Raw genomic sequence first — 22,911 nt, 5'->3', positions numbered from 1 at the left:
AACAAATCTCACAATAATTTTGTCCATAACTGAAAGAAGCATCTTGTTTCTACTGACCAATTTCACCTCGGGACAACATTACACGACCTATAGAGTATGTCGCCTATTCTTTTAAATTTAGACTGAATCATGAGTGAATTTTGTGGACACGATTTCAATGCATAGCCATGGTGAGGAAAGCATTTTGGCCTTTTCATTACATACACACATACAGAATATGCAAATGAACGGGACGACCATAGAGCTTGAACAACAGTTAACACAGCTACTTCATCCAAAGGAGGTTGTTATTTCTGTCTCAGTGGGCGGCACTGCTTTTCACAAAGGTGATATTTGGGTGGCACGGTTCCTTCACGTCTCTTTAAAATTTATCAGGGGCCTGAATGTTAGGCAAACCAAAACGGAATCAAGTGGGAAGAATAGTGGAGATTTGAGTGGGACTACAACCGACAAAAAGGGCTTCCAAGTTGAGTCCAAAATTAGGATTTTATTTTGCAGAACTATTTTTTTAGACCAGTCATCATTTAATCCAGGTTTAAGGTTAATTACTAGTTTTTACTAGATCCACTGATCTAAAAAAAATCTGAAGTTAATCCTCAGTATCCTGTACAGTACACAGTAGTGAAAGTTATTACTTGCTCTTAAAAGAATAAACAGATAATCATTGCTCATCTGTAATTAAATGCTAAATGTGAACAGTTAGACAGCAGGGAAAAATGTTCAGTTTTCAGTCTTCTGTGGTTGTGAGGACCAAGCTGTCAGCACTACAGTGGTTTTGAACTAAAATGTGGCCCCACAAACAGAACATGCAACTCCACATTCAGACAATCTGACCCGGAACTTGAATGACATCATGAAGATAAGAAAACAACAAAACAAAAAGTTAAGTAAAGGATCAGCGATTTATTAGTAACTGATTACTTACAAGTTCAATACAAAGAAGATTGTTACACAGCATATTTCCCTTTTATGGGAGAAATTAACCATCTGAGATTAGTGTCTTGGAGTGTTAGATACAGTGTTCACATTAATGCCCCTTCTGGGTCCCTTATCGTTTTCTGATCTGTGACCTATTTTATAGGTCTGTAAACTATCAGCCATGTCATTAAATTCCCTTTTTAAAAGTAGCTTTCTGCGCAGTGGTCAATTTTTATTTGTATAATTTTACACCACAAGACAGACCAAAGAAGGCAGTCATGGCATGGATAATGGCATGCTGATTTGCCCTGAGTTCCCTGAATGCAGCAACAACAAATATTACATTTGTTGGGAAAAACAAAAAGGATTATTTGATCCAGATTATACAAAATGATCAATATTGACAATCAAATAATTGTTAATGGGTAAAAATGTAAGCATTTTACAGAGGTTAGATTAACACAAACATGTACGTCATCAGAAAATGCCCATAAAAATATCATTACAGTACTAAAGTAAGTAGTATAGTTGTAACTGTTTTCAGCACAGTGCACGTTTACAAATGCAATGTAATTCAAATAACTGTCTGTGGAAAGCAAAACTGTTTTCTGACTGTGCACTTGGGACAATCTTTGAAAACTTGTGTAATTGGCCTTTTGTCAGAAAAATTGTAACAATTTTTTTTAACGGTCAGTTGTGTGTAGAGTAGAAACGTCTAATTCTCAATTGCTGTTTTAGTGGTCAGCTGGTATCAGCTCCATCACCTTCACTAGGCTGTAAGTAATAACAGGAACAAAGGCTTTATCAGACCAGTAAGTGCACATCACTATTCAGAAAAGAGACTGTGATACTTCTGCTTGATAGACTGAGCATGATCTCTAGGGCATGGCATCAGGGGCAGGCGAGGAGGCCCCAGACTCAAGCCAGACAACTCATTCATCAGCTGCTTGTTCACTCCCAGATTAAATCCTGTCGGTGACAACGAAGGCTTTTCAAATGTAGAAGCAGAACAGCTACATCAGGTCTAAGTTTGGTGCAAACATCATGACACAACCATCACTCACCCAGTTTCGTAGCGTAGCTCAGAAGTTCTTGTATCTTGACCTGCCCATGCAAATTAGACAAAGATGTAAACAAAACGGAGACTATATGTCAAAGAGAAGCCGTGAACGACATCAGAGAGACCGGTGCTACCTGTATTTCTCTGGCTTGAACAAGGTCTCCTCTTTCAAACGCTGCTATGAGCTTGTTCACATGACATCCTAGATAGTTATATGTGCTGCAGGGAGAGACATGAATGACACGAATAACACAGAGGGAGAAACAAGACAAAGCATTATGTTAATGTGAGATCACACACTGACCTGCCAACTGTTCCATGGGCTCCCATGGCCAGGGCTGCGAGCATTTGCTGCGGTGAAATGAAAGGAAACCTATAATTAGGACGGCTCTGCTGCTGAGGTTAGAGCCTCAAATAATCACCTTGTAACTACGGGCGACAGACTGACCTCGTCCACGCCATACAACACCGACCAGTGAGGCTGGCTGCGACTGACACACAGGCCCATGTCCATCAGGTCACTCCCACTGAACTTCACCCCTCTGAAGGAAGGAATGAGCTTCTCAATACCTTCTACCACATCTAACGCTGGCACTGAAGAAACAAAAAGACCATCATAAGCCATGTTCAGACCTGAGTATCAAGATCATAAGAAACCTCCTGAACACATTTTAATGTCTCCAAATGCACATCAAGATCGGATCACGGTGCTTTCGTGCTTTGCACATACAAATAAATGCAAACCCCTGTTTGAACCTGAACCAGTGTGTGTGTGTGTGTGTGTGTGTGTGTGTGTTGAGTGTGTTTTGTGACATGGAGACTTGAGGACATGATAGAACTGTGCTGTGAAAGAACAAATATTTGGTAACAAAGGTGGATAAAGACACGTGTGATTACTGAGAATATACATTATGTACCTTAACTTTGCATATATCACCATGAACATATTGCTAATTAACCAGATGCTGACACATATTTTGGTAAGTGAATTTCTACTCCTATTCAATCATTTCATTTGTTAGTTCTTGTTTAGATTTATTTATTGTTTAGTATGCCAACAGCATCAAGGACGAAATGTTCTAAGCGGATCTCCCAGTCAATAAACAGACATCACTTACGGGACCTTTTCCTTTTCAGGTGATCATTCAAAATAGCAGTTAAGGTCCCACTTATGAAAATATGGTCTGATTGATTTTATTGCAAATGTATCATTATGTTCGCACCTATATTTTAAGCTGGCAACCTACAACCAGCCTGTTCAGGATGCATTCAAACAGCCAGGTTTTAGCAGGGCCAAACATTCACTAAACACATCATGTAAAAAGTCAGTGGCCAGTTAGAGAGGTGTCCCTGTTTCCAAATATTGTGGAACTGCAGATTGAACCATTAGTATCACTAACCATTCACACCGGTGACTGCTGGAAGATGATAATAGTAGAAGGGTAGAGTCGGTGCAGCTGAAGCCACCTCCACCAGGAACATCCTCAAAGGAACTGAAGCAGAGAGACAGGGAAATATTCTGTTTTGGTTTTGGCCACAACGACAGTTATAACATTTACATGTGGATGTTGGGGGGGGGGGGGGGGGGGTGCATGCTCTCATATTTTAGGTTTCCCACAAAAGTCATCACATACCTGCCCCGCTTGGCTTGAAAAAGGAGGGAGCAATGACGGCAATGCCGTCGACACCAATCTGCACTGCATGGCGAGCCTGGAAGGATCATCGACACAGCATGGAAGAATGATGAAAACAAAACAACCTGCGGCCACTATGGATCAACTATTAAGTTAACCAGAAACAATACACACTCTAACTGTACAGAGTGTATATACACTACCATTTCTTCGGATGGAAGAAAGATTCAAGTAACAAGTCATTCAATTTGAAGATTATTATCAAGGTTGAGATGAAGTTAAAAATAAAAATGTGACCAGCCTGACCAGTCAGGAGGAATGTGTGCCCATTGTATCATAGACTTATCTAAACCTGATTTGATAATATATGTCTGGTGGGTAACATTCATCACACCCTGTGTCTCACACCCTGTGAGAATGTATTTTGCTTAATGTTTTACAGGAAAAGGGCGATAACTCACCAGCTCTTGGGAATCTTTAAGACTCATGCAGCCGACGTGCAAAATCACCTGATTCAATCTGTGGAGAGAAGTGTATTTGGAAAGAAACGTTACTGTCACCAAGTCTTTGTTGATTGCATGACAATCAACATGTAAAAGGTCTGTGTGTGATGACTTACTTGCCCTTGGCTTTCTGACACCACTCCTCTGCCAGCATCTTCCTCTCCTCAACACTGAGAGACATGCTCTCTCCCGTGGTGCCATTCACTGTAAGTAAATTAAGTGTCGTGTTATTGTCAAAAGTCTGATGAGTAAGCCCTCACTCACAAAGAAAAAAGAAAGAAACAACTGACCCACTAATAACAAAAACAATGCTTTCTCTTCATTTGACTGATGCATTTGTTCAATGAGAAAAATAATGGATCTGTGTGTCTACTAGGCACAACTAGACCCTCAATGAAACATAAGAAAAAAATAAATAAATAAATGTCAGAAACATCTGGTGCTCAATCAAAGAGAGATCCGCCGCTAAGACTGCTGAGTATGTAACATGTGTCGCAACAAAAGCTATTTCATGGTTGATAAGTTGTGTCACAGACAATGACAATTAGAGGAGAGGCACAAAGACGAGGAGAAGAATCCTGAGTTGAGCAAGCTCTGACTGAAACAGACACAGGATTGAAGAATTCACAAAAGGAGAAGCATGAGCAACTATGATGATTCGATGGAAATCCTCAGTTTGAGTGAAACGTAAAAGAGGAATCTCTACAGTCATGAGTGTCACACGGGAAATGGGAACTGGCCTTCATCAGTGTAGAGGGAAAGGCAACTTTTCCCTGGGTATCTGCTCCACGAAGCATTATTAATGCTGAACAGACAAAACAAACAAAAAAAATGTTCCTGTTTGTTCAGAAGGTTCAGATGAACCTCAAAAATGTAAAGATCACGGTCCCTATTTTCAAGGAAAATTCTATCAAGTAAAATGGATACAGACATGTAATAGAATGGATTAAAACCTGGATTTAATTAAACACCAAAGCGTTTCTCTTATTCAATCTAGCCCACGGGTTGTCAAAATAATAGAAACAGGCACTGGTACAATACAATTCAATAAGACTACAAACAACAGTATCCAAAAAAAAAAAAAAAAAAAAAAAAAATCCCAAAACAACTAACAGCTCTGCCAGTTATTTTAAACAAACATCGAATACCATAATCTTGATGAAGCACTGACATTTAGAGCACATTATTTTGCACCAGTGTACCTATAATGACCTAGCTGGTGACCACAACAACTGCAAATGAAGCTATTTCTTTTAGTCGGGGAAAGCCATGTAATGAGAACACATCAGTGCTGATTCAGCTGGGAACACAGACAAGGAGAAAGAGCAAAAAGAAGAAGCCATTGGTAAACTTACCAAATACGCTATTTACACCTTGCTTCTCTCTCAAGTAGTCAATATAAGGTCCAATCTCTGTTAGGTTGATTTCACTGTTTTGGGAAGATGTGAAAAATGTAGGCTACTGCCATATATGCTAGTACTGCAGGTGGGTGTGAAGGTCACATATCTTCAGACTCACAAGTAAAACACACATTTCGTGGCAAACAAAGTGTTCACTCAAGACGCCTTACCCTTGTGGGGTGAATGGAGTAAATGTGGCAGCAACCACTCCTGTCAGCTTTTTGTCGTTAGCAGGAGCCATCGTTGACATAACTACCTGATCTGAAAGAGATAAGTAAGGAAGAAAGAAAGAAAGCACACTGTGTACCTCAGAGAAAACCAGGCGTACATCTACAAAGCATTCCCTCATATATCTGCAGGGCGCATGGTATGCAAACTACTAAGATATACACAGGGCGCACAGCGATTTGTTCACGAAGGGTAAAATTATGATGTGCAGTTGGAAATTAATCAAATTGCTAACTCCTTCTTCTTACCTGTACGAGCGTCAGTCCTTCAGCGCGCAGCAGACATCTACTTAATTTTTGGGGAAGTAGGTCAACCTGAACACAGGCCCTGTTCGCCAGGAACTTGTTGATACGTAACATGTGAAATCATATGAAAGTCATGTGACCCCCGCAAAGCTCCATGGGAAATGTAGTTAATTGTATACATATACAGTATTTATATGTGTATATGGGTAAATGCTAGATGCTCATCGCGCGTTGCGCTTAACGATGTGCCGACGTCGCCGCCATATTAGTGGAGTAAAGAACCGAAGAGGGGAATCTTCATATCTGTGGGATTATGTCTCATACGTGTGCCGCATAGAATTGTTCGAACCGTCTAATTTTAAGTCCTTTATCTGTAGTTAGGACGTCTTTTTCTGGTTTCATAAATGTACTCTACATTTTTCAAAAGTGACTTCTTTTTAAAAAAAAAAAAAAAAAAAAATCATCGGTTCGGTTGATGCGTTCAGTAAAACTCGAAAATAAGATATCTTTATTCCACCTCGGAAATTTCAGCTTTCCGATAATATAGCGTTCACACTACAGGTTCACTCGGAGGAGAAAAAAAAAAGTTTGACGGAACAGGTCAGACAGCGAGGATCAGTCTTTAGATTCCCAGCTCACCTCCAAAGTGTGTATCTCACTATAGGTCGTAAGATAAATAAATGCCAACCTATGCAATTTTTTTTATTTGTGAAGGAATTGATTATGTATTTTGTAATAGACTGTGGTAAAATTAAAATGACAATGTTGGACATGTTGAAAAGAAAAAAATAGCAAAAGACCCACCTCGATGTGAATTTGTGTCCCTCATGTTGTGTCCCATTGCAATTAAAAAAAAAAAAAAACAAAAAAAACATATCCAATATAATCCCCACACCCACTAAAAGTCTGGATATGTTGATACGTGGGATGATGTAAATGACACCAACATTGTCACTGGGACTCTTGTTTTTATGGTGGTTGGCTTCCAAGGCCATTGGGAGGCTCCAATTGCGTAGTTCCTGACTCAGTCCCTGTCCCCAGAGACACGGGAGGTACTGCTTGTGCATGCATTGGAGGAACTGTATGAGCGTGGCATAAGAGTGGTCTGTGTCACAATGGATGAGCATGCATGTGCAGTGGACTTGGGTGCCAGCTAAAGGGACCATGATGAACTATTACTAGCGCACCAGGAAATGTGGTTAGCAATAGTAATGCTCTAGATATGTCATCTTTCCCACAGCAGAAGTAACCGGAGAACTTCCATCCCCTTTGGTAAACATTTCTGCAATTGTGCGTGAGCACAGTTATCTGCCAACCCACTTTGGTGGCTTTGCAAACAGTGCTCTATAGTTTGCACCTGTTTGTGGTTTGGTTGAGTAAATTTTAAAGAAGCTGTTGCGTAATGTGTGCTGTTATAGCTTGGTGACTGATGCTGTACCTGCATCATTTGATGAGAGCTACCACTTACTCAAACTAAGATACAAACGGGACAGTGAGGGAGGTCATTTAAGATGTCGCTACCTTGCCTCTGTAAGTTTTTATCTTAGTCATCTGAGAAGATTTGATACATTGTTTTTTGGTGTATAGTGCGTGTGTGAATGAATAAAAAGGGAATTTCTCTGTTAATTAGTTCACAGAGTAGCCTTGCCCCTATCGGCCACGCTGACGCGTCACAGCTACGGGCCAACCCGTATATATATGGTATACCGAGAAACAATAAACCCTTAAAGACGATACTTCACTTTAATAATTGTAAAAATAAGCACGTCGGTGAGAAAAAACATTTTCCCGAACTTTTATAAGGGGCGTGAAGGCAACACAAGGAAACGTTGGCGACAAGTAAGTTGAGGGCACAAGATAACTTAGTTCCTGAGCTTTGTCTTTCAGGTAACTCTTCCGCCTACTCGTTCGACAGAAAACAAAATCTAGTGTGTGAGCAGATAGAAGACAGAAGCCATTAAACGGCATGTGGAGCTTTGGTTTTTCAGGTGCAGGTCTACAAGGAGTGTTTTGGATATAGTGAGATTTTAGTATTAAAATGTCAAAGACTTAGATCCAATTTAATTCTCAACCTGAGAAAAGATGCTTCCTGAAAAGCTCAACTCAGGGAAAAGTACCTAATTTTCCAGGAAGCGGATGTTGTTGACGTTTGCATCGGAGCGACATCCGGTTTGTACGGCAGCTAGCTTAACGTAACAGCAATATACGGTGGCTTTATCAACTTAATAACCAAAGGGATAGACAATATAGTTCAGTCAGATTCTTTGCTTAACAATGGAGAAGGGTGTTCTTAATTCGTCTTGTATCTCCGATTTACCCGTCGCCAATAGCCTGGGTAGTTAGCACACCAGGCTAACTGGCTAATTAAACCCTGACAAGTGCTCGGCTTTTCGTCTGACTAGCGGACGAAAGAAATCTGTCAAGAGAAGGAAATCATTAACTCATATCTATAAAGGTAGACACGCCAGAGTGATAACAGGAGCTGGCGTGGTCCGGAGCCTCCAGGACCTCTTGGTTTGCGTTTTGCATTAATGTGCTGTTGTAGCTACTTTTAAGTAAGAGGGACTTTAAACACAAATAAGAACAGGACTTTTAACTCGGCGTTGCTTGATTTGGTTTAACGGTGAGTCATGAAGCTATTCGTCGTCCTTTATACTTGAAAAGTCTTGGTCTTGATCGCTGTGTGGTGGAGAGGACAAGTGGGAAACGGCGTTTTTATTTTCACGTTTAGCCTTCTGAATTAATTTGATTAGGTGTTGTTTTTTTTAAAGGCCGGTATAAATGTTCCGTCAGTGTTTCACATGTCAATGCGTCACATGTCCTGGATGCAGTGGTCCCAGGTGACAGCTTGGAAAAGTAAACAGGTGTGACACACCAACCTGCTTACAGGAGCAGGAGCAAGTTTGCACTACAGTTAATTCCTGGTACTCATTTGCACTTGGATTACACTTAGAGATCTGGGTACTTGAAATAGCAACATTCCTATAAACAATTAATAACATTTTTACCTTGGGGACAAACAGATAATAGTCACTGGTCAGGTGGAGTTCAAGTGGCCAAAACTGAGGAACAAACTAGGATTGTGTCCGTTGGATCGTTAGCAGATACCTCACAGACAAAGCCTTAAAAGTGAGTAAACATGATATCAGAAGTAGAAACTAATGGGATCGTGTAAGTTTGCGTTATTTTTGTTATTTAAGTCGGTGTTATTTGTTCGGTTAGGGCAGTGGTAATGACTAAATATTTACGCAGTGCCTGACTCAGAACTGAGCTGTAGTTGTATGTCTATCGCTTCAATTTTGCCTACGCACAACAATGCCGCAAGTACTGTTTTTATGGATGCTTTTCGGAGCATTGTGCAGCCTCGGAAAGACCATGTCACGGGAGGAGAAGCACAGGTTGAGGTGAGCTGAAAGAAAACACCAAGAACATAATCTGAGAAAAGCATTTTTTCCGTCCTGAAAAGATGTGCTGACTTATGACCACTCTCTGCTTTCATCAAAGGAACCAAGTGGTTGAGATGTTTGATCATGCATATCAAAATTATATGGTAAGTTGTTCGTCCACGCTGGATGCTTTCTTGGTAGTTGCTAGCTGGTTATAACTCATCACATTATTTGTGACTTGCATGGTTTTAAATGTTGTCATGTTTTTCTTGGTAATGTTTAATTGTGAAAATTTGTATTCAGAAAATATTTTAGTTGACTAACTAGCTAATGTTTTAGCGTTAGATTAATTCGTGTGGTTTTAAGATCACAGGCGTTTACGCCTACTGAGGCAGCATTTTATGGAACAGACAAAAAAAAAAAAAAGCACAGTGTCAATGGTGTGTTTGTTTTTCAGGACCATGCATACCCAGCAGATGAGCTGATGCCTCTAACGTGCAGAGGAAGAGTACGTGGCCTTGAACCGAGTCGAGGAGACATAGATGATGCACTTGGCAAGTGAGTAGCAAGCAGCCTTGAGATCTAATGCATTGTTGGGGAGACCATAACCGAGGTTTACTTCCTTTGAGGGGCAAGGCAAAAGAAGTATATAAAAGAATGAGAACAGTTTACCAACTGAATATTTCCTAAAGATCTAAGAGCCTTTCTGAGTTTGGAGCTCAGACAGCTATTTTGGGCCAAGATTATTGAATAGTTTATAAGTCAGTCAACAGTTTCACTCAAGGATCAATGGCAGTACTGTGCTCATTCCTCTCAATTCTTGTTAGATCTCTACCAGGAGTGAGTCAAAATAATAAGACAAAGGAGCCCTACAATAATGCACAATGCTAGAGATGAAAGAGTGAATGAGTTTCTCAAAATCTTGTTTGTAATGAGACTAAGTCTTGCTGTTGGTTTAATTTAGTATTAATTTCTGTGTACACTCTAAGCTCGAAGTTTAATACTTTAATTTTTTCCAAGTAGGAATTAGCAGTGTAAATATTAGTCCTGGGGAAACAAAGCCGCCCGCTGAACAATACTGTGTTTGTGTGTTAGGTTTTCTCTGACCCTCATCGACACTTTGGATACTTTGGTGGTGAGTATAAATTCTGTGTGTTTTGGACATTTAGCCATATCACAGTAATCAGTAAAGATTAAATGGCATCAATATAATGAAATGTACGTGTTGTATCTGAAAATGATCAGAAATAAGATGCAATCCTGCAAAATGTGAAGCCAGTGTCAGATTAATTTTTAAGCCGTGAAAGGTTATAACTAAGCCTGATTTGTATGGTCATGCACCGTTTCTCTCCGCTCAGCTTTTAAATAAGACGACAGAATTTGAGGCCGCAGTGAGGAGAGTCCTCTCAGATGTGAGGCTGGACAATGACATTGTAGTGTCGGTCTTTGAAACCAACATTCGAGTCCTTGGGTGAGTTTGGACTTTACATTTTAAAGTACGACATTTTAGAAAACTAAACAGCGTCGTTCCAAATGAACATTAGGATGCTCATGAGGATTGTACATGTGGGTGTTGTGTGTGTTTCACAGAGGTCTTCTGGGAGGCCACTCCATGGCTGTGATGCTGAAAGAGGGAGGCCAACACATGCAGTGGTATCAGGATGAGCTCCTGCATATGGCCAAAGACATAGGACTCCGACTGCTGCCCGCCTTCAACACCAGCAGTGGCCTGCCTTATCCCAGGGTGAGGCAGAAATTCATACTGCACTACAGCCTCCTAGTGCTGGAATTTAAAATGATTTTGCATAGTATAAAGAAGTGTATTTGTGCTGTATTCTGATTGGAGGATAATCACTACTTCCCGACCATTCATTCACTGGAGGCAGTGTGTTTGAAGAAAAGAAAATATTAAATATATTTGATAGGTTTGTACTTCAAAAGAAATGCTTGCTTTCAGGGCTGCAAATAACAAACTGATATCTACATTTTGTGCTGAGCGTTCTCCCAGATCATGACTACAGATTTCCATTTTCTGCTTCAAGACTCTGCCTGCAGCTGTCACAGCTGTTAGAGTTTTTTTGTGGCTGACTTGTTTCCAGATCTCTTTTTAAACTATTACATTTGTTTTTTTTTATGTGTGTGTCTGTTGTCTGTGTGTCTGTGTGTCTGTGTCTGTGTGCGTGTGCGTGATCGACAGGTGAACTTGAAATACGGTGTCAGGGGTCCTGAGACAAGAACAGGCACAGAAACTGACACCTGTACAGCGTGTGCAGGAACCATCATCCTGGAGTTTGCTGCCTTAAGCCGCTTCACTGGGGACCCTGTGTTTGAGGTGACACATCATCACCATCATATAATCCTCATGTGCTGACATTAATGTTCAGACATCTGAATGATTTCTTAGTTTTTGTATTTTCACTGACTGTGTATGTCTCCCTTGTGAGTCATGAGAGAATGGACATGGGCCTTCTGAGGGTGTCCTGTGATGTCTACCGATAGAACGTTGTTAGTTGAGGGGAGGGGCCTCTGTGTGTGCAGATAATTTTTTGTGTTTTTGTTTTTTTTTAGTTGGGCCATTTTTGTGTGTTGTGTGTCTGTGTCAGGCTGTCATGGCTGCTGCCATCAAGGAGTGTCATTGCTATGGGGTGGGGGTGTCTGGTCTGGTCTAGGTGGGTGGTACATGTCTAAGTTAACACCCTCATGAATGCCAGGTTCAAAAGTTTCCCAGCAGAATTCTCACAAGATGGCTGATGTTATTTACTTCTCCTGTCATAATGTTATTGCTGATCTGTGTATCTTATAATATCCTATGCTGACACAGTGATATATTAATGTCACTGCTGTCAAAGAGGCGTTTAGTTATTTAAACAGATTCCTACAAGTGGCTCAGGTGTTTGTGAAATCAGGTTGTGGATGCTTGTTTTTATGAAACAATGGGTTGCATGTGTTCAGTATTTTGTCCCTGTTCATTTCTTTAGCTTGTTAATAAATACATGAGCCTGCATCTTGATCAGCTATCTGAAGAAGAATTACATTTAAAATTATGGAAACCACAATAGACTGCATTGATATTATTTCTCTGATACGACTTTACCACTAAAATATGAAGCCTTGCAATTTTTTGCCTTGTTTTTGTGCCTTTGTTAGTTGATGCGGTATTTTTATACTTGCTTAAAAAGAAAAAAAAAGAGAAGTTAGTTTTTAATTATTTTTTTTTCATAACAAACCATTTGACAGGTTAGTAGTTAAAGTTACTGTGACAGTGAAGACCGCATGCACAGAACCGGGACTCTGGTCCTGTAATGAGATTCAGCCACTGTTTATGTATCATGAATTTTCTTAGAGTCGCCTGCCAAAACTAGTGACAAAACAGTGAGGTGTAAAATGAGCTAGAACAGGACATTTTTGAGCTTGTCAGTGAATGCATTATTGTTTTATTCAAGTGGACGTAATGAAGGATTGTGCAGTAAGAAAAAAACATTGATATTTTCCCTTGCTCTTTTCTTTAGCCTTGGGCTGGTTCATTTCCTGGCAGCAGTAGACTGCTGAACAAGCACTGAGTCAATCACTGAAATCATTCAAACAGTCGAGAGCTACTGCTGATTGATTTTTACTTTTTTTTTTTAATCAATAATGCTCTCTTATTCACACGCGCAGGCCCATGCCCGGAGAGCCCTGGACTTTCTGTGGGAGAAGAGACAGAGAAACAGCAATCTGGTGGGAACCACTATCAACATCCACTCTGGAGAGTGGGTCAGAAGAGGTGAGGGACCAGGGACAAAGAGGAAGGGCTGGTGAAATTGTAGTTGAGTGACAGGGGAGCAGAGGTAGCGAAACATGAAGAGATGAGTGGGTGAGGCTGGGGCAGTAATAGTTAGAGGAGGAAATCCATGTGATAGGAGCACTGTCGCTCTGTTTGTGTTATATGGGGGTCAAATGAGTACAATCAGGACTCTTGTTTGTCCTCTGATTGCACTTCTTGTCTCATAAAGTGATGCATTATTCTGTTTGTTTCCAGACAGCGGAGTAGGAGCAGGAATTGATTCGTACTATGAATACCTGCTAAAGGCCTACATCCTCTTGGGAGATGACCTATTTCTGCAGCGTTTCAATATTGTGAGGACACGCACTCACACACACACACACACACACACACACTCACACACACACACTCGCTGGAGTAACCTGATGCTGGTTCATCTGCATCATAGCATTTATCCCAACAGCAATACCTCCATACCGTGAAGCAGCACTATCATTTTATATTTTATTCATGTATTCGTCTACTTCAGTTTCATTGTTTTCACACCACAAATTTAGTTATTTATTTATTTTAAATTTGCTGCCTACCATTTCAGATGCAACATAAACATTCAATTTTAGCTAAAGTAACATTTTTTTCTTTTACTTGTGTTACTTTTTAAAAATTTCATTTAGTCACACTTCAATTCAAATCTTAATTTTGTTGTTTGGTGAGGTTTGTTGTGTTGAAATACTTTTCAAGTTTCATTGCGTTTATTGTATTGTGTTTGACCCACACTTACCATGAGCCAGTTATATCCAATATGTCCACTTGGTTTGTTCCATTTAGCACTATGCATCTATTATGAAGTACATTAGTCAACCTCCTCTGCTGCTGGATGTCCACATCCACAAACCTCTTCTTCCCGCTCGCACTTGGATGGACTCTCTGCTGGCGTTCTTCCCAGGGCTGCAGGTCAGATTAAATCACGTGAACTGACGCGTTAAATGTCTAAATGTCTCTTTATGGAGCCATTTCAATAACTTGGCTCAAATGATTAATTACCCAGGTGTTGAAGGGAGACATCCGCCCCGCCATCGAGACTCATGAGATGTTGTACCAAGTTACCAAAAAACACAACTTCCTCCCAGAGGTAACCTGTCCTTCTTTGAATGCTACATCTCGAGCTTTAACTGTGGCACCAAAAATGGCTCATCGGGTCATTTTACCGTTGAGTCAAATGACGCCACACAAAACTCTTTGAAAATGGCCACGCTTGAATTTCGTGCAACACGGCTGCATTGTGACTTCATCTGTGCGTTTCTAATTACATCGCTTGGATTGTGTGTGCTGACCCCCTTGTCCTTCCCCTTTCTTCCCCAGGCATTCACTACTGATTTCAGGGTACACTGGGCCCAACATCCCCTGAGACCTGAGTTTGCAGAGAGCACCTATTTCCTTTACAAGGTAATTTATCAAGTAGCCTGACACGATGTAGATGTTCTCGTTTTGCTAAGTCAGTACAAGTACTAAATGTCTATTATTAATTTGCAGAAGTTAACATGTCTAAATGTTGTCAACTTGCTGTCAGAGTTTATGCAGATCAGAAACAATACAGCAAATCTTTGAGATAATTTCCCTTGGAGGCTACATCTTTGTCTTTGTGTCAGTGACATCACTTGAGCCGCCTCATAGTCGACGTCCTTTATTCTGATCACGCTGCTGTTACTGTGACGTTGTCCCAGGCCACAGGAGACCCTTACTACCTGGAGGCAGGTCGCACCATCCTGGACAACCTCAACCGCTTTGCTCGTGTTCCCTGCGGCTTTGCTGCAATGAAGGATGTGCGCACCGGGAGCCACGAGGACAGGTCAGGATGAGAGGCTTGGTATCATGTGTGCCATGATAGGAATTTGACTACCCGCAGCTGGATGCCTTTTATACATGCGTTAGGCACACTTTAATTTAAGTACTGTAAGATAGTGATGTGAAAATTATCATATGGAAAGCAGCGAGGGCAAAGAAGATTGTAGCTCAGCACAACCAGCAATAAAATTGACAAAGACAAGTTAGATATTAAAGATTAACTGAGCTGATGAACATAGTCTTTATTAAACAATGTATTTTATTACAAGCATTCCTCAACAATATTTTCAAGGATGACATTTAAAATAAGGAAATTCTGAAAGTTGATGATGAGAATCTAATTTCATGCAGTAACTCAATCACATAAAATCTAAATAAAACATCAAACTATGGACTAAAAAACCCAAAACAGAACCAAAGGATTCAGTTGACAGCCCAGCGCTCCATATTTTACCTGTCTTATCGTTTCTTTCCAGGATGGACTCGTTCTTCCTCGCAGAGATGTTCAAATATCTGTTCCTGCTGTTTGCTGAAGGGGAGGACCTGCCGTTTGACGTAGAGGACTACGTCTTCACAACTGAGGCCCACCTGCTGCCCCTGTCACTCTCCACAGCCCCTCACTCCCCGTCCGTTCCCGTAAACAGAACGGTAATTCACATTTAATGGAGTGTTGAAAGTTTTAATGAATTTCAGTTCACAATATAACCTGTGATGATACTCCTGATACTTCAGTCAGAAGAGGAGCTGGACGACTCGAACTTCGACTGGACGTGCCCCAACACTCGCCTCCTGTTTCCAGACCCCGCCTTCCCTCGGAACCTGAGAGATCCAATCCGTAGTGTGATTGACAAGAGCTGCCCTCGACCTACCCCTTACAGGTATGTATGCAGACGGATTTAGACTGGTTATAGGCATGCGCTGTTTCATGTATTCTGTGTAACGACTGTTTTAATATAACTTCTTGTTGCTCTTGTTCTTCCTCTACTTCATTTTAGGGAACCTGGTATGGGGCGTCCTCCCCTGAGGGCTCAGGATTTCATGGCAAACAATCTGGAACATCTGGAGCTGCTGAGGAGGATGGGAGTCAGTCTCATCCACCTGAAAGACGGCAGGGTGCAGCTGGTCCAGCATGCTACGCAGGTAAGTTCCTGATAAAAAACAGCTACAGTAGTACAGACTAATAATGTTACTACTTCTCTGTTATTAAAGGTGGAAAAACAAGATAACTTGTCATGCAAAACCTAATCAAATAATCTCATTTTAAATTTTAGGATCCTAAAATGTGAAGATCATTTTGTAAATGACAAAAGAGTCATAAGTATTTATGCTGCATGATGAAGCATGCACCAGTATGTCGTCAGAGCACTTTCATGTTTCCCTCACAGGCGGTGAGTGCTGTAGCGGCAGAGGACGGCGTGCGTTTCATGCAGGAGATGATGGAGCTGTCCAGCCAGCAGCAGAAGGAGCAGCTTCCTCCCAGAGCCATCCAGATCGTCTCCCATCCTTTCTTCGGCAGGGTCGTGCTGACTGCAGGCCCAGCGCAGTTTGGCACAGACCTGTCTAAAAGTTCCACCGGGGTGAGTGGGTTTGTAGCTTTGCCAAGGTTCCAGGTTACAAACGGGCACATTAATCTCCTCCTGTTTGTCTTTCCTAAAAGAGACGCTCACTCACTTTTCCACATTATTTTCGAGAGGGAACTTCCTCCCCAGGAGTATTATGTGAAGGATAGATGGAAACCTGTGTGACGTGAGGATCGGCAGTAAAATAATTCCTCCCTTTCCGTCCTGTGTGCAGGTGCGGGGATTTGTCACAGTGGCTGAACCCTACAGTGGTTGCACTGAAATCACCAATGCCGAGTACATCCAGGGCCGCATTGCTCTGCTGCAGAGGGGTCAGTGCATGTTTGCAGAGAAGGCCAGGCACATCCAGAAGGCCGGGGCCATTGGAGGCATAGTCATTGGTGAGTGAGAGTGGTGCATGACACAAAAAACCAAGATGATGACTTATTTCTACAGCTTTTTTTTATATTTCTCATTTGTGTCTCTATTCAGCATAAAACTGTGAATGGAAGGAAATAGTGTCAGTGCAAGTCTGTGACATTTTTCAAGCAATTTATCTCATGAAATCTGTGGCCCCGCCCCTTTTCCTTCCAGACGATAACGAGGGCAGCAGCAGCGACACGGCTCCCCTGTTTCAAATGGCTGGCGACGGCCGCAGCACAGATGACATCACCTTGCCCCTCCTCTTCCTGTTCCACAAGGAGGGCAACATCCTCTTGGAGGCGCTGAAGGAGTACAGAGAGGTGGAAGTGCTGCTGAGTGACAAAGCCAGAGACAGAGGTGTGACATTATTCCCTCATGTGCCCTCCCTGGCGCTTGAAGCTCTTTTCTTTCTCCACTTATCTCTCTTGATAAGATTGATTGCATCTCTATACTTATATCTCTCCTCTGGCTGAACCTCATTATGGGCTTGGCTTCATAAAATAAAGATGAGGTGAAGGTACTCAGGCATTCTTTGAAGGCTCACAGCTTGTGACTCATTCCAAAGCCACCCAGTAGCTTGTAGTTATAACCAGGGACGGACTGGCCATCTAGCATACTGGGCATTTTCCCGGTGGACCGACAGTCCTGACACTTTGTTTCTTAAATTATATATTGATCTGACCGGCCCATAAAACCAGTACATCAGCAGCCTGATTGTCACTGGGCTGGCCCAGTCAAATTGTTAAACACCAACCCCTTTTGCTTTGGTCCAGCTTGAGTAATGCATTTGCCAAAAAAAAAAAAAAAAAAAGTCAGGGCAAAAGTTTGTTTCCTAACCACTGGTCCTTGACACATCCTGGTCTGTGGCCTGTTGGTTATTTGCTTCACTGACACAGGGCTACATGTAGTAGAACCTGCAGTAAGCTGCACTGTTTTAAGCCTTAAGCTATGTATTGAGTAGGCTAAAGCAACCTAGGTAGGTAAATGTGATAAAATGATAAAACGTCAATAAAATAATTTTGGCTAATGTTCTATGGCCAAAGTAGTTTGTACTGTAAGTTTAATTAGTCCTCACCATCAGTGTCTATTTAGACGACAATGTGTACACTTGACTGGATGAGAAAATAAGCCTAGGTCAGTACTTCTATGTCTTCCATCCTGAAAATAGTCTTGAATGTGAGAACACGTTTTAAAACCACCATTCACCAACAATAATAATAAGTCAGCGGTCACAATTCCACTCTCATTATTAGACTATTATTGTTTGTTTGGTGAGTTGTAGACTAGCCCAAGGCTCAGCTACTTTTTGGCCCTGGAAAAAAATGTGTTAGGCAGTTTTTATGTAGATTGTTAGGGGCAATGTACAGAAATGAAAGAAAATTACGCTTTAAAAAAGTATATAATTTGTCTATTGCCTATATTATACCAGTGCAACTGTGTGCCTCTTTAATCCAATAATTCTAGGTTTATTAAGCCACCACTCACCACTCAGTGTCAGCATTCTGACTTCATTATTACGCTTATAATTGTTTAACTAGTCGGCCTAGGCCTAGGCTAAGCTACCTTTTAGGCCTGGAAAATGAGTCTGGGGCAGTTTTTATGTAAAAACAATGTAGGTTACAATGAAAGAAAATCACACTTTTTAAAACGACATCATTTTGCTCATTGCCAGTGTTTTGCCAATGCAGCTGTGTCTGTTTACAGATGTTTCAGAGAATCCAATAATCTGGTCTGGGTCAAAATGCCAAGGCCAATTTTTTTTTGGTCCCAGTCCGTCCCTGGTTATAATGGGAGCATGGTCAAGGTTTACACCCTTATCACTATTGCATCCTCCATTGCTTCGCGTCTGTTTCCTCACTTGTCAAATCCCTCTATTCCCTGTAACTGTACCTTTATCTCGTTTCTTTCCTGGTTTCTCTTCTTTTTTCACAACCCCCTTCCCTTTTGATGAACAGCTGCCATATTCAAAGGTAAACCTCTTCCTGGAAGCCTGATTGAGGGCAGTAAGTACTCTCTTCTTTTCCTTCTTTCTTTTCATCCCTTCCCTTGCTGTAATCGCCTCCTGGTAGTAATGCTTGTATCGCTCAGTGCCTCTCCTGTGTCCTGCCTTCTAACCACAGGATTCTGTTTGAGTTTGATAGAAAAGCTTAGTGCAGAGTATTGAGTCATTTGCTGTTTCCCTCCTGATGAACCTAGAGTATAAAAGCCTTTTTGTCTTTAGTCACTGGGGCAAACTAATAGTTAAGTAGCAAGGTCGGAGAGTGTAGGGTTAGATCACACTTGCAAATTTCAACCCCATCAAGTACATTTAAGTTGTTTCTGTTTGTCTAAACGGTTTTACATAAACAGCTTTGATTGGAAGTTTTTGTAATTAATGCGTAGAAGTCTGAGGAGAGACTACTATAATCAGACGTGACCTGTGATAGATGCAGTTTCAGCTGCATGACAGTGCACTAGGAGCTGCAGGAGATCTGAGACTACAAGCATCTGATCTGCACTTTCCTTTCCACCTTTTGAACCACGAATGCTTTGACTAATAGCCAGTCTGTGTAACCCCAAAGCCATGTGACACAGGGCTGGGCGGTACGACCAAAAATGTACATCACAATATTTTTCAAAATTCTCCGTGTTAGCTCTGCCTGATGTGGAAATCTGGGGACAGCTTGGAGAAAAAAAAAATGAAATGTTATCAAGATGAAATGAAGAAACTGAGAAAATTACAGCTTTGTTTGTTTTTACATATTTCAACTGCTATGTATATAATGTCAATAGCAGTGCAACCGGCTACCGCAATAATTGTAGTCTGCGCGCAACATTTCTTTTTCTCATTCATAAAACTAATATTGGGGACACTTTCGGGGACAGCTATAGCCGGGGCACAGGTCATCCAAAGCGGGGACTGTACCCAGAAATCAGAGACGTCTGGTCAACCTAAAAACAAACAAAAAAACATACTGCTTTTGTTTTAGGACCTTTCCATCTTCACCACACCTCACAGTGACGCAGTCGCAACATGTGTGTTAAGAAGCACTACATTAAAAATGGTTGGGTCTGAAACGCTGTCTAGCGGCACAGCGGTCTGAATGCCGTGTAATCAAATACATCGGTATGCCAGTATATTTAAAAAATCAGATTATAATGGGAAAAAAATACTGGTATTCGTTAGGAACCGGTTTACCGCCCAGCCCATCCATAACACCATAATTATCAGATAGCCTGTGTCCATCTGTACCTGAACTCCATAACCCTTGAAGTCACTGCGTGAGTGCAGTGTCTACTGTTACAGGCACGTTAACATTAGCCACTGGTCTGTAACAACATTCTAGAATCTTCGCCTGTTAGAGATAAACACAGCTGATGTCATACTCTCATCTGAACGTGATGTCAGACTTTGAAGATGTTGCCCAGCAACAAGGGAGTCTTATGCTGTGTTGGCACTACCAGTGAAACCCAAGCTTTATTTTTTTTGCCAGTGCAAGCCCCCGTTATGAAGCTATTAACTCATGGCCCTCACTAGTCTCTGCGTCACAGTGTTGATGCTCTGCAAATAAATGCTGAGCTGGCTGCAACGCTTCCAGCTCTCCACTGATATGATGGCACGTCCACTAATCACATGTGGTTGGTTCATTTTAAAACGGATGATGACATCCAACGATGGCAATCGATGCTTGAGCAACACTTTGTCAGCGAATCGCGGTATCTGCCCACATCTTGCCATTGTGTAACCTTTGTGTTACACTGTTGTAGAGTGACCGAAAGACTTCATCCACACAAAACTATGAGGTCAAAAAAAAGACCTCTAAATTTGAGACACATCCGAACACCTTCAACCTCACTACTACTACTGAAATGCTTTCAAGAAATGGACATAGACACTAACAGATGCCTTCAATTATTGGTGCGATAATAATAAAAGAATAACTAATTTCTTGCAGTTTCAAGAGTCGGTCACATTTTTAGAAACGATAATAGACCAAACACTTTCTGTAACGCCAGATCTGTGTAAAAATCACAGCACATCTTTTTGCCAGATTCCTTTTCTCAGTTGACTCTCAGTTCGGTTGTACCGCTATGTGAGAAAGGCTTTATCCGGTGGGAAACATGAGTCACAATCAGCATCATGCTGTTATAGTTGACAGCCTCTCGATGAAAACTGTTCTATTTTTGACGAAGAATGACGACCAGGGGGCATGTATAGATTACTGACTGAGGAGGAGGAAAAGAGCTTTGTGTGTGTGACTGTCTGTCTGTGTGTATCTGTCCCTTGTTCATTGCTTTATGTAAAAGCTCTTCAGTCACACGCCCCTGCTTACTTTTCAGGTGTGGAGGCGCAAGAAGCAGAGGAGGACTGCTTAACTGAGGCAACAACTCCCACCTCATTTGAGCCTATAGGCCAATCGCAAATGAGCACATTGGAGCTGGACGAATCGGCTCCTGAGGAAGTGGCTTCATCACAGGAGGAAGTTAGTCCTGTGGATGAAGACACTAGTCCTGCAGAGGAAGTTAGTGCTCCTAGAGAGGAAGCTAGTCCTGTAGAGGCAGAGGCTAATTTGTCTCAGCCTGAAGAGGAGAGAGACTCTGAGAGGAGAGAGGAGCCTGAGGTACCCGGCAGCACAGACTCAAGCAACCAGTCAGTGGATGAGCTGCTGGCTGATTGGCAGGAGGACTTGGAGGCGTTCCAGCAGATGGAGAAGGATGAGCTCTGACAGTCGTTAGACCCCCTGACTGTGCTTTGAACCCGCCATGGGCAGAGACCTGGAGTGAGTACATCTTCACACGTCACCAGCCTCAGTGTGATGAACTCAAAGGAAGCTCTTGAAGGTTTCTTATCTTGCCCTCTGTGAATGGTGTCACGTGCCAAGGCAACCCATATACTGTATCCCTGGACCAGAAGGGAGTGTGTTTTTTGTTGTTTTTTTTTTTTTTTTAGATAGAACGTGATGATGGCTAAGAAACCAGGTTTCTTACCTCACTCTCTCATATGGTTTCTGTCATAACAAATCCTAATGAATGACATGGACCAGACAGTGTGTAACCGCATTTCACTTTCCAGTCAGAATTACTCCTCACACTGTTATTTTTTTCTATGCATCTCTGATGACTTCTGCTCAATTGAATGCTGGTCCAACGACTACTTTCTGACTTGTTAATCCATTGACCAATTAATTTTATTTAAATGTGATATTTGTGATGATAGATTTGCATTTTCAAATGAACCTAATCATATATACCCGTTTTTGAGGATTAAGGACTTCATTGATTTCATCGGTGGTGATTAAGATGCTTTACGGCAGACAAACCCAAAACCAAACTTGATCTCTGCGGATGGTCTATGACGTCATGTATCAATGTATATATGTATTTTTCGGGTTGAATTGACTGAGATAATATAGTGGTGTTCGCTCAGGTTCTGGATCACCCCACAAACAACAGCCTCTGGACCACATTGGGTGATGAAGACACACCCTCGACGACGTGATGGGATGGATCACACACCGTATAGGCCGCCACGGGGGGGCGCTATGTGATCTATCTGTCATGCCAGGAGCTGATCTGTCAGTCATGTTAAACTGACGGCAAGGAGCAGAAATAAACCAATAAATTGACAGGATCAAATGAAATAAAATTCAGAGGGAAACGGGACGTTTGCCTTGCATGTTTGAGTTCATGGTATGTGGTATTTGTAATTGATTGTGATTGGTAAAGGTAGCAGATTCACAGATGAAGGCACAGTAGAATATGGGTTTTCTATCTTACTCTAGACTTTAACACCACTTTTTAGTGAATGAAAAAGCAATGCATTTACTGGGATATTCAGCACATGTCATTTCTGTGAATTTTCAGTGGAAATCACAAACACATGTTGACTTAAGAACACAGCGGAATATCTGAGAGGAGGGTGATGACTTTTTTTTTTTTTTAAATCACTTCTTTCTCTTTTCCAACA

The 22,911-nt window shown here is 41.5% G+C and overlaps 2 protein-coding genes across 5 annotated transcripts; one reads left to right on the top strand and one right to left on the bottom strand.

Moving 5' to 3' along the window:
• Positions 1 to 883: 883 nt before the first annotated feature.
• npl (N-acetylneuraminate pyruvate lyase (dihydrodipicolinate synthase)) lies at positions 884 to 6,643 on the bottom strand. Of its 3 annotated transcripts, XM_047586797.1 has the most exons (12): positions 5,992 to 6,613; positions 5,686 to 5,776; positions 5,471 to 5,544; positions 4,232 to 4,319; positions 4,074 to 4,131; positions 3,613 to 3,688; positions 3,379 to 3,471; positions 2,427 to 2,572; positions 2,283 to 2,329; positions 2,113 to 2,197; positions 1,983 to 2,022; positions 884 to 1,887 (listed from the first exon to the last, which is right to left on the bottom strand). In XM_047586797.1, the coding sequence occupies exons 2-12, from the start codon at positions 5,763 to 5,765 to the stop codon at positions 1,745 to 1,747; spliced, it is 930 nt and encodes a 309-aa protein (XP_047442753.1). In that variant the 5' UTR covers positions 5,766 to 5,776; positions 5,992 to 6,613; the 3' UTR covers positions 884 to 1,744. The 3 variants fall into 3 exon arrangements, with proteins under 3 accessions (XP_047442753.1, XP_047442754.1, XP_047442755.1); XM_047586798.1 differs by lacking the exon at positions 2,283 to 2,329 and having other exon boundaries at positions 2,401 to 2,572; positions 5,992 to 6,643; XM_047586799.1 differs by lacking the exon at positions 5,471 to 5,544 and having other exon boundaries at positions 5,992 to 6,453.
• A 1,047-nt stretch (positions 6,644 to 7,690) lies between these two features.
• Positions 7,691 to 22,607, top strand: edem3 (ER degradation enhancer, mannosidase alpha-like 3). 2 transcript variants are annotated; one of them, XM_047586795.1, is made up of 21 exons: positions 7,691 to 9,392; positions 9,493 to 9,538; positions 9,832 to 9,932; positions 10,470 to 10,509; positions 10,733 to 10,845; positions 10,965 to 11,118; positions 11,572 to 11,706; positions 13,032 to 13,137; positions 13,393 to 13,490; positions 13,966 to 14,091; positions 14,186 to 14,269; positions 14,500 to 14,583; positions 14,862 to 14,986; positions 15,459 to 15,630; positions 15,715 to 15,860; positions 15,978 to 16,122; positions 16,368 to 16,559; positions 16,777 to 16,942; positions 17,136 to 17,321; positions 18,920 to 18,967; positions 21,285 to 22,607. In XM_047586795.1, exons 1-21 carry the CDS (start codon positions 9,304 to 9,306, stop codon positions 21,668 to 21,670), a joined length of 2,742 nt encoding a protein of 913 aa, XP_047442751.1. In that variant the 5' UTR covers positions 7,691 to 9,303; the 3' UTR covers positions 21,671 to 22,607. The 2 variants fall into 2 exon arrangements, with proteins under 2 accessions (XP_047442751.1, XP_047442752.1); XM_047586796.1 differs by lacking the exon at positions 18,920 to 18,967 and having other exon boundaries at positions 7,699 to 9,392.
• The last annotated feature ends 304 nt before the right edge of the window (positions 22,608 to 22,911 follow it).

The sequence above is a fragment of the Mugil cephalus genome, chromosome 6 (assembly GCF_022458985.1).
Source record: "Mugil cephalus isolate CIBA_MC_2020 chromosome 6, CIBA_Mcephalus_1.1, whole genome shotgun sequence".
Classification (NCBI taxonomy): domain Eukaryota; kingdom Metazoa; phylum Chordata; class Actinopteri; order Mugiliformes; family Mugilidae; genus Mugil; species Mugil cephalus.
The sequence above is the reverse complement of the archived record's forward strand: the minus strand, read 5'-3'. Positions and strand labels throughout refer to the sequence as shown.